At 35.6% G+C, this 12,333-nt stretch overlaps 1 protein-coding gene across 2 annotated transcripts in view; it reads left to right on the forward strand.

Annotated features, from left to right (window-relative positions):
* LOC136857751 (GRAM domain-containing protein 2B) overlaps positions 1-12,333 on the forward strand; it is a 1,093,462-nt gene that overhangs the window by 1,062,794 nt on the left and 18,335 nt on the right. For both annotated transcript variants that reach the window (XM_067136651.2, XM_067136652.2), the window contains one exon: positions 2,008-2,113. In XM_067136651.2, the coding sequence (XP_066992752.2) occupies positions 2,008-2,113 (106 nt within the window). The remainder of the gene's footprint in view (positions 1-2,007; positions 2,114-12,333) is intronic.

A 12,333-nucleotide genomic window follows, 5' to 3' on the forward strand; every position in this document is an offset into this window, starting at 1 on the left:
AGAAGAGTGCAGCTAAAGAGACCAACTGTTTGCTAGGCAGTGTAGTGAAAAGGACCAAGGCATATTTTGCAATTTTCCTTTCATAAATCCATAAAATTCAGTGTAATAAAGATGTCTGTATGATTATTCATCAGAATGTTGAGAGAACTATCATTTTATTGAAAGGAAATGCAAAAATGAGGAAATATTTAAACTAATTTTTAAAAGGTTTTTATTTATGCCATCAATGAAATATCACTCATTGGTCTTTTATTGGATTAACAGCTGGTCTCTTTTGCAAGGGCAGGCATTGACAATATATCATCAGTTAGTCTTGTAAGGGTTAATATATCATCACTGCACATGCAATACGGTGTATCTGAAAGCACTCTTCCTACCCATTATGTTCCTTAAAACTGGTCATGCCTCCCAGCCTTATATTGATATGCAGTCCATTAGAACAATTTTTGCTGAGTTCATTTTCCTGTGCATGCGTGTCAAGGAAAACTTAATACATTATACATACTGTAGGAGTGCGTAAATACATCATGCAAGCATATATTCCTACAGTGCAGTACAGTAAGGTTCATTTTCTTTTACACATCAGCGCAGGAAAATTAACTCAACAGAAATTTGTTCTGATGGACTGTATATCCATATGTGGCCAAGAGGTGTGACCAGTCTTAAAATAATGGATAGGAAGAGCATTGTCAGATATGCGGTATTGCTCATGCAGTGACAATATGGAGTATTTAATTGAGACTTAAGAAATGGTGTATGAGCAAAACCTCATTTGTTTCTATATATTTGGTTCTAACATTATACTGTCCATCTGCTTCATTAAGTTGGCATTAATTGATGTTCAAAATTCTTTTCATTATATAATAAAAGATGTAACTCCTTCAAGGACGCATTTTATTGCAAGAAAAGTTTTATAAAAAGTAACAAATTTGCTTAAATTAATTATCAGAATAGAAATGATTAATTTGTAAATGAATGAGCAATAACTCATGCAAACCATTTATTGAGATTAGGAATAAAAAAACTCCCAACTGATAATAAATGTGTAATTCTTGGAACTGGTTTTATTTGATGGCTTCTTAAAAAGCGGGAATAAGTGTTGAAACTGTAACCACCTGTGGGACTCAAAATCAAATTCTCCACTCTCTGGACATAATACATTAATTGATTATGCAAAATAAATCATGATTCCAGTTTCATTGTGGGTGTGCCCTGGTTTTGCCTTCCACATCCTGTTCAGCACAACACTCCAAAGGCATAAATAGCATAAAATGTGATCCCTTGAATGTGGATCATCGTTGTAGAATTGGTTAATGAATCTGTCTGTCGAGCAGAGGATTCTGGTTTCAGTTCCATGGGCTATCACATTTTAAACTCTTACGACTTGAAGTTATGAATTTCTTACTATATGGTTTTCAGTCAATTAAGTTTTTTTTCCCCCTTGAAGATACCTGGAAAGAATATTTCCTCAGGGGAAAGTTTGTTGATGCAGTACTTATAATACTGTTATATCTCGTATTCCATGCAAAATGGGATTTACAATCAAAGTGTTGTATCTTGCTGTTCAAAAATTTGTGAATAAGTTTATGGGTCTAGGAAGTGGGAAGGTGGTCTGTGTCTTTGCATGGAGAATAATCATTCCAGCATTCTCTTAGAATGAACGAGAGAACTGTAAGTTAAACTCCATTCAGAATGGTTGACCAGATTTCTACTGATGTGGATTAAGACCACAAACAGTTCATACAAGCTTCCCATTTAGGCAAGTATTTTGCCATTTTAGCTATATTTGGGAGTATAAATTATGAGAAAACCATTTCCAAGTTTATCAGTTGAGAATCATTGGTTGAAAGTACCTCATCTTTATTATTTTATTACATATTGTTTATTGGTTATATATTTGAATCAGAGGGTATATGAATTTACTTAAATATAAAAGCACCACACCACTCAGAGATCCTTGTTCTGAAAAAAACTAGGACTGAGTGACGTTTGTGCTTTTATTTCTAGTGATGACATTTACCAGGAGATCTTGAAGTGGCAGACTCAACTTCATTCCAGGTCAGCAAACGAAGTGCAGGAGTTCCTCAATTCCAATCTCGACCAGTTGATCAAGGTAAGACAATTAGACTTTTTTATACATACATACATACATACATACATACATACATACATACATACATACATACATACATACATACATACATACATACATACTGTAACAATTCGATGACTACCAATAAATAAAATCATGAATATATAAATAAATAAATACTTGAAATTAATTAAATTAATAAACATAATTAACCGAAATGTCCATAGTATGGGCGCCAGAGTACACCAGAATGGATCCCTCGAATTTTGATAGAGCATGATAAACTTTATATCCCAGGGTGTGTACATAATGCTGCGTACTGGTACATCTGCTGCAGGCCTTACCTAACCTCCTGAAAATGACTAAATAGGTAGGAACTGCACCTAGGTTCATCAATAACTCCACTGATTCTAAAATAGCTAACTCTATTCTTAACAAAATCCGTGCATGAGCATCTCATCAACACACAAAATTATACATATAATACACACATAAAATATTGCTGGAAGACTCCATATTGACAACAATAATGAAAACAGTGGGAAAACGAAAGTGAGAACTAAACTACTATTTGTAGATAGTCCGATAAACAGTGTACATACATGTAGATAAATACCCTTCGCTGTCTCTGTATCAATACTGCTTGCCAATTCTCATAAATAGCACTTCTAACATCACACAGATACTGTACCTCATAATACTGTGTTCACAGACTTTAACACTTGTTGCAAAGATATATATATATATATATTTGAGCAACACACGCTTATCGATCCTGAACATAAATTATGGAAAGTCTAAGATAGCTTTCACTAACATATAATGCCAGGCCACCACAAGTGCTACAATACTTAATGCGTAATCACCCCACAATTTTTCGATCAGCCACTTTCCACGAACATAACGAGACTACGTTCCACGAACGTTTGAAGTCCAGTCCAGTATATTGCAATCGTGTCACTACCATACCGTATATCAGCACTACTTCCTTCTCGTACAGTGCGTCAGTATTCCTTCTTGTCCGTACTGAGTGTCAGTTGTGGTTCTCTTTCATAGTGATGTCGAAGTTTATATAAACATCCGCTTCTCCCTTCCTCTCAGGTGATGCGTCTGGATTGGTCCTTGCCAGCCAATCATGAGTGATCCACCATTCAGGGTTGCCCTGAACTTCTTCGTGCTCCCAAGACATAAACAAACGCTGGGTATATTACATGACTCATAGAACTTTCCTAGTACAACAACATCAACAAAGACATCTCATCAGACACTGGGATGCCCGCATGAGTCATATGAATTACCAGAGTGCAAGATAGCAATGTTTTCCCACTCATGCAAAACAAATTACTCATACTACATTTATGGTTACCTTCCAGCTTACAAAGATTAAAGACAAAATATACAAATGAAATACTGATAATAATAAATAATAATAATAATAATAATAATAATAATAATAATAATAATAATAATAATAATAAATCAAATACTGACAATAATATCTCTAACTTCTATATACAGTGCGAGGGTGTGATATATGTACTATTACAACACACATGCACGCACGCACGCACACACGTGCGCACACACACACACACATGGCCTGTTCAAAATATAATCAAACTTTGCAAATAACTCCTTAAGGGGCTTACCTGCAGCCTAGTTAGCTTTTGTCTCCTTCAAAGTACTCCCAATGACATTTCCACTTATAAAAGCAATACTGGTATGTAATTCAGGGGATCACACTGTTCTGCTTGCATTTTCAGTTTGATATCTGCAGTTGACTGAAATTGCTGATCTTTCAATGTGAATACTAGTTTGAAGAATGTCTGTTGGGGTTAGGTCAGGTGAGTAGGCTGTATTGGGAAGCAATTATGTCAATTAGTATTGATACACAGGCCAGCTGGCTTGTCATGGTGGAAGCTTCAGAAGTAGTTTCTCCTCAAGACTGGACTTTTCCTCCAAATATTTTCTCTTAAAAGTCGCAAGACTTTCGGATAATACCAGTAGTTCACCATTTGATCCATGGGTAAGGATTCATGTTGCAAAACACCATTGATGTCAAGGAAGACCATGGAATGGAGTGGAATGACATTAGTAGATGAATAAGCTTGAGTGGAACTTGTAAAAATAGGAAAGATCATAATATGAAGATAAAGATGGAATTCGGGAGGATAAATTAGGGCAAATATTCATATATAAGAGTAAGGGATTGGAATTATTTATCAAGGGAAATATTTGATAAATTTCCTACTTCTTTGAAAACATTTAAGAGAAGGCGAGGTAGACAATTGATAGGGAATCTGCCTCCTGGGTGACAGCTCAAAATACAAATCACGATTGCTTGGATTGATTGATTTGATTCATGACCAACCTGAATTTTGGCAATTTTTCCACATCCTCCTCCTCCTCCTCCTCCTCCTCCTCCTCCTCCTCCTCCTCCTCCTCCTCCTGCCAGGTTGGGGCTTTTATGGCACTTCTCCACCTTCCTCTCTCCTTCCACCATTCCTCTTCCATCAGTTTGTCCCAATCCAGGTTTCTTCTTGCACTCCTCTTTAATGAATCAATCCACCTTGTTCTAGGTCTCCCTCTCACTCTTTCCTTTGAACTTCATCATCATCATCATCATCATCATCATCATCTGTTTTGGAATTCTTTCTCGTCCATCCTCATTACATGTCCAGACCATCTTCATTTATTTCTATCAATTTTCTCACTTAGGTTTTCTATTCCGAATTCCTTTCTAACATCTTCGTTTCTCACTCTGTTTTTCCTTGTCTTCCCTATCATACTTCTTAGGTATTTAATTTTGCTGGCTTGAATTCTACTCTCATCCCTACTTGTCACAGTCCAGGTCTCAGCCATCTCTGTAAATATTTTCTGCTGTTTGAAGGAGAAGCAGATTTTGATATGTAGCTCATAATATCCAGACATTTAGACAATCGCTACACATACTCTACACACTCACAAACTAACAGCTGCTGAGCTATAACTATTTCAGAAATGCATGGCAAATGGCTAGTTACTTACCAGAAATTGCTAACACTTCACATTTTCAAAGTTCCATTGTTGTGTACATACACCTACATATGTTTGTACCTACATAGCTGGGCTATGTAGCTCAGGCAGTGGAGTTCAGTCCTTCTGCACTCAAGTTGGGGGTTCACTCCCGTGGCTCAGTCCAGTGGCATTTGAAGGTGCTCAAATATGTCAGTTTCATGTCAGTAGATTTACCTGCACATAACAAAACTCCTGCAGGACCATATTCTGGCATCTCAGCATTTCTGAAAACCACAGAAATTGTTAGTGGACTGGATGAGTTGGCCGTGTGATTAGGAACGTGCAGCTGTGAGCTTGCATCCGGGAGATAGTGGGTTTGAACCCCACTGTCGGCAGTCCTGAAGATAGTTTTCTGTGGTTTCCCATTTTCACACCAGGCTGTACCATAATTAAGGCCACGGCTGCTTCCTTCCCATTCGTAGGCCTTTCCTATCCTATCATCGCCATAAGACTCATCTGTGTCAGTGCGACGTACAAACAAATTATGTGTGTTCCTTTACTTTTACAGAAGATCCAAATACCAATTTTCACGTCTGTAAATACTTCAGTATTTGATATATAAGTATCCTCATAAAAATAATTCAACACATTCTTCACTTCTCTTCACCCACCCCACTCCATTAAGTGGATTTTCCAAAAACAAAAGAATACGCGTTTATTTTTAAAGAAGATTACAAATACAAATTTTTATGACTGTAACATCTTCAGTTTTTGAAATTTAAGTATCCTCATAAAAAGAGCTGAACTCACTTTTCAGTCCTTTTTACAATCCCCATAAGTGAATTTTCCGAAAACAAAAATACGTGTTTTTTATTTTTAAAGGAGATTCCAAATACCAATTTTCATGTCGATAATATCTTCAATTTTGGAGATGCCAGCATCCTAATTAAGAATAATTCAACTCTCTTTCAGTCATTTTACCCCTCCACCAAGTGTTTTTTGCCAAAAATTAAAAAATACTTGTTACTTTATTTTTAAAAGAGATTAAAAATACCAATTTTCACGTCTGTAACATGTTAAGTTTTTGAGATATACTATAGATTGCTCATTTTAAAATTTTACCTCTTTTAACACTTCCCTTAATGGATTTTCAGAAAACAAATTATGCATGTTCCTTTACTTTGACAGAAGATCCAAATACCAGTTTTCATGTCTGTAGCATGTTATGTTTTTGTGATATATAGTAGATATACTCATTTTAAAAATACACCCTCTTGGTGACTTCTGTTTCATAAAAAAGAAAAGAAAAAACCCACCATGTTTCTTTATTTTTAAAGAAGATTTCAAATACCCATTTTTAAGACTGTAACATCTTCAGTTTTTGAGATATAAAGTATCCTCATAAAAGGTGCTCAACCCCTTTTTCATCTTTTTTCACACCCCTTACGAGGATTTTCCAAAAACAAGAAAATACGTGTTCCCTTATGTTTAAAGAAGATTTACGTCTTTCAACTGTTAAGCTTGTGAGATATACATACACTCATTTTAAAAATCCATCCACCTTTTCACCCCCTTAGCGATGGAATATCCAAAAATCCTCCCTTAGTGAGCACCTACAAGGTATCCTCAAAATTTCATTACCTTATGTCCAGTAGTTTTGGCTCGGCGATGATGAATCAATCTATTCAGTCAGTATGGAATAAAAAACTTGAGATTCATACACTGGCAGAAAATGAAATCCTAGCACCAAGAAGGAGTTATGCTGGATAAGCAAAATTTGGTAGGCGTGTTTATACATCTGAAAGATGACACACATTAATATTTGCGCACTAGTTAACGAAGAGCGTTGCTAGCTGTGCCACTATGACCTTGCAAACTAAGTTTGCTTTAAATACGCGCTGTACACTTCGTGAACGTTAGTCATTGTCCAGTGTTGACATTGTGAAGTAGGTATGAATCAAACATGCCTTTGAGGAGACGAAGACAGCAGTATCAGCAGCTTACAGAGTTCGAACGAGGTGGTGTAATAGGATTACGAGAAGGTAGATGTTCTTTCCGCTATATTGCAGAAAGATTTGTCGGGGATGTATGCACAGTGCATCAGTTGGTAATAATAGCCATGGGAAGTCACTGTCTCTAAAAGACCAGGATCCGGCCATACACGATCCACTACGGAGAGTGAAGACCGCTGTGTTCGCCGCATTGCTGCGCTGGATTCTACTACATCTGTGGCAGTCATTAGAGCTTCAGTTTTCACCAGAGTGACACAGCAAACTGTAACAAATCTATTACTTGAGGGACAGCTCCGAGCCAGATGCCCTGTAGTGTTCACGCCACTAACCCTGAATCACTGCCATCTGCGACTTCAGTGATGTCAAGCTAGAGCTCATTGGAGGCAGGAGTAGAGATCTGTTGGGTTGTCAGATGAGAACCGTTCCTGTCTTGGTGCCAGTGATGACCACAGGTTGGTAGGAAGGAGGCGAGGTGAATGCTTGGGACCATGCTGTCTACGGCGTCGACACATAGGATCAACATCAGGAGTTACAGTCTGGGGAGCAATTTCCTTTGGCAGCAGGAGAACTCTCGTCATTATCCCAAGAACTTTGTACGCCAGACTGGTGATTGAACCGGTTGTTCTGTCATTCATTCGCAGTATTTAATGGAGTGTATAACAACAGGTTAACACTCGTCCTCATACCGCTGCTGTCATTCAATGTGCTCTGCGGAGTGTTGACTATTTGCCTTGGCATGCGCGATCGCAGATCTTTAGCCCATTGAGCACGTATGGCACATTGTGCGAAGACAAATCGAGTGTCACAATACCAGCATTAACAGTTGTTGATTTAACAGATCAAGTGCTACAAGTGTGGAACTCCATCCTACAAAATGTCATAGGGCACATGTACGACATAATGCATTCACGTTTTCATGCTTGCATTGAAAATTGTGGCGACTACAGTGGCTATAAATGTGCCACCATGTCTTCTCGCACATATTTGAACCTGAGACCTGGAAATTTAATCAAATAAATATGTCACCTAGACAATTGCTTAGCCTAAATTGCATTTCCCTGAATTAATGTTTTCTTGGTGTTGGGATTTTATTTTCCGCCAGTGTATATTATAGTACATACTTCTCAGTCGAACTGTTAGTTTCCGTACTCCTAAGTCTTCTCAGCCCAAGTTTGCAACATTTTCGGAACACTAAACTTTGATATAGGTGTTGATTCCCATAGGGAAACTGAAATATTTGTCCTGAATCAGTAAATTTATAATACCAATATAGTTGGTCCGTTATTGGACATTATAAATTTTCCAGCTAACTCATTCCTGGTCGTCAGCGTTTCACCCCAGTGTGCTAAATTGGGCTCGTCAGTTGGTAAATAGCACACCTACCAAGACGCATGGTTAGTGCATACTCATTCGCGACAAATATTTCAGTTTCCCTATGGGAATCAACCTCTATATCATCTGATGGCCAGGCATTTTTGAAAATGAGACGAAGTCTCTCATAGTTCATTGGGCTGGGCTGAGTGGTTCAAACGGTTAAGGCGCAAGCCTTCTAATCCCAACTTGGCAGGTTCGATCCTGGCTCATTCCGGTGGTATTTGAAAGTGCTCAAATACGACAGCCTTGTGTCGGTAGATTTACTGGCACATAAAAGAACTCCTGCGGGACTAAATTCCGGCACCTCGGTGTCTCCGAAGACCGTAAAAGTAGTTAGTGGGACATAAACCAAATAACATTATTTTATTATAGTGCATTGGCACTGCCAGTGGCTCCAAGTAGCCTGCGCAGTGGTCTCCACGGTATGCACTAGCGATGCGTCTTGGTAGGTGTGTTACTTACCAACTGATGAGCCCAATTTAGCACACTGGGGTGAAATGCTGGCAACAAGGAATGAGTTAGCTGGAAAATTTGTAATGTCCAATAATGGACCAACTATATTGGTATTACACTAATCTTTGTTGATAAACTTAACCAAGATAGGTAATATGGTTGTTTGATCCGTATTGACTAGTCTGAATCTATTACAGAACTATTTAAAATAGTTTTACTTGAATCCGCCTTGTCAATACACCCTTATAATGAAAGAAAACTATTTATTTTACCACACATGTTTCGGGAAGTCATCCATTCCTTTCATCAGTGGTCAGGTCAAAGAATAAAACAATATAACACTATCTTTTGCTTTTACAATTTAAAGAAGTATTGTCCTAATTCACCATATCAATGAATAAAGAAAACTCATGAAATATTATAAAAATGATCAATACATAAAATTTTGTTGCACTGAATGAGAATACTTATATAAATTTAAGATCTTCCAAGTTTTTCTTCTTTTTGTTCCTTAAAGGATCATATGCTAGTCTATACAGTGGGTTATCTTCTGCACTTCTCTCATTTAAACTTGATTCAAAATTATTTTTTTGTGCAAGATAAATTTCTAAACTTTCCAAAAGAGTCATTAATTTTCCCTTTTTGGCTGAATGTATTAATTCCATGTCATTAGAAATGTCTGTAAATTGATGATTCTTTTCAACCATATGTTCTCCCATTGCCGAATATCTTTTATGTTTGACTGCATTAACATGTTCTTTGTACCTTTATAGCCAAACTTCTTCCAGACTGTCCTATATATCGTTGTTTGCATGTTTGGCATGTTAACTTGTAAATTCCTCATTTATTAAATATACATTTATTCTCTATCTTAAATGAACTGAAAATTAACATATTAGTATTATTATCCGTTTCATATGTGACATTGATGTTCTTTTTCCTGAAACTTTAGCCAGTTGATAAGAGTGCTTATTTCGAAAAGTTAGAACTGCAGATTTCTTTTTCTCCTTTTGCTCTTTAATTAAAGTTTTTTGGTTCATTTTTCACTTTATTTATCATTCTATTAGGAAATTTTCTGGAATATCCATTGCTACGAGCAATTTGGTGGATTATATTTATCTCTCTATTATAATTCTTCCTAGACAAAGGTATGTTCATAGCTCTATTAATTATAGTAAAGGAAAAGATTTGGTAAAGTTAATAGCTGAAACTGAAGTGGCCATAGCTAACCTACCAGTTGATGAACAAGTTCCTCTTAGATACGAAGTTAGTAGAACATTATCCAATATGATAGAACATACAGTAGAGAACCATAAGGAGTTGATTAAGAATATTAAATTATTGAAGAAGTAGATGATAATAATAATAATAATAATAATAATAATAATAATAATAATAATAATAATAATAATAATAATAATAATAATAATAATAATATTGTTGTGACAAAAGCTGATAAAGGTAATACTATTGTGCTGATAGAAAGACAAGATTATATTGAAAAGACTAAGAATTTTCTAACTAGGAATAATTTTGAATTCATGAAAAACTTAAATTCTCAATAACATAACTTTTTTATTAGACTCCAAAGATACTAACTGTCTAGTTAACACGAGCCCATAAATAACTACTTTAAGGGCACTACCAAAAATTCATAAACAAGAAATTCGTATTAGACCAATAGTTAATTTTAGAAATAGACAAGTATATAAGACGGCCAAATTCATACAAAGATTTTTAAAAGAAAGTTTAATAGCCAGATGCACCTAATTAATACTATTGACTTTTGTAACAAAATTAAAAACATTGAGCTAACAGACTACTACACAATACATAGTCTGGATATCAAAGATATGTACGCCAACATTCCTATCGTAGATACTATAAAAATAGTAAGAAAGAATTTAATGCAACACAGCAAATTAAGTAAGGTGGTAATTGAAGAATTTTTAACAATACTAGAATTTACTTTGGAAAATAACTTTACAAACAGGCTTCAGGTAATTTAGCAAACATATTAATGGATTACTTGGAATATAATAAAATAGTGGATAAAATAGATGGATTGATTACATGGTTGAGATACATCGATGATATATTTGTTATTATCGATGAACAAAAGGTTAAATCTGATGGTATATTAGAGTATTTAAATACTTTGGATAAACAAGTGCATTTTACGATGGAATCTGAAAATGATAGGATTTCAAATTATTTAGATTTAACAATTACTAGAAATTCTGGTCATTTTAATTTTCAAATTTTCAGAAAAGCTACTCAAACAGATACTATTATCAGTGGGGCTCGGATGTTTAGGAAAAGTCATATTTTTTCTTTGTCTCTATTTTCTTGTATGATTGGATTTTGGTGCAAATCTGGTGATTATCATCACAATTAAGTGATTTTTATTTGTCATATAAATGCATATTTTAGCTATTTTTGTCATAAGGTCATATTTTGAGCTATTTTCATAGAAACATCATATTTCGGCGGTTTGACAACAGCTGTAGCTGTGCAAAATTATCTTCAACTTACCAAATACGAACTAGTATTCACAAAACTTTTTCTTGGTATCACATCTGCAGCTAATACAAGTGGAATACTCTGCCTCTTATATCAAGATTGCGCAGGAATTGTTTTCTAACAGTTAGTCAGAAAGTCTGGCATATATTAAGTCGAATTTTGGAATTATATCGAGTGCAATTCCTCGTTTAGAAGCTGCTATCTTAGAAATTCATGCACGTATTGAAATTGTGAGAAGTGTTGAACTTTCAGTACATCAGTCACATGGAATAGTTGGCGACAGTGTAAAACGGAAACTTTAAAACGTGCTTGGTCGAAATGACACTTTTCGCTGTGTGTGCAAGATAAATGATGTTCTTTACCAGTACATGCCAAGACGGTGCATACTCAACAGCAGTGATTTAACATTATTTAAATATGCACTAATGATGTCTTGTGTCATAGAAAGGCTTCTCTTCTTACAGTAATGTGTTAAGTGATAATCGGAGGTCTTTCGCACCTTCTGCTTTGAATATAAATCTTGTCATACACTCAATTCCATCCTCGGAGAAAAATGAAAAAGGTATGCGAGTTTGCACTATGTGCCCTGCTGCCCTACCATAATGTATTGAAAGACATCTACTTAATTCATTTCGTTGTGCTCAATTTAAACGTTAACACATTTGAGTAATAGTAATGTAATCTGACTTAAACGTTCCAAAATATTTAAAAATAGATTGATTTCTAGTTTTCTCGTATTTCAAACCACCAATGTAGGGTGCAAACATGTCTTGACTTTTAAAATATTGTGTGATCTGATAATCTTAGCGAACTTAGAACTTTATAGGTATGTATTCACAAATGTTTGATAAGTGAATGAAGGACAATAGACTGTGAATAACT

Source organism: Anabrus simplex, chromosome 1 (genome assembly GCF_040414725.1).
Source record: "Anabrus simplex isolate iqAnaSimp1 chromosome 1, ASM4041472v1, whole genome shotgun sequence".
Lineage (NCBI taxonomy): Eukaryota > Metazoa > Arthropoda > Insecta > Orthoptera > Tettigoniidae > Anabrus > Anabrus simplex.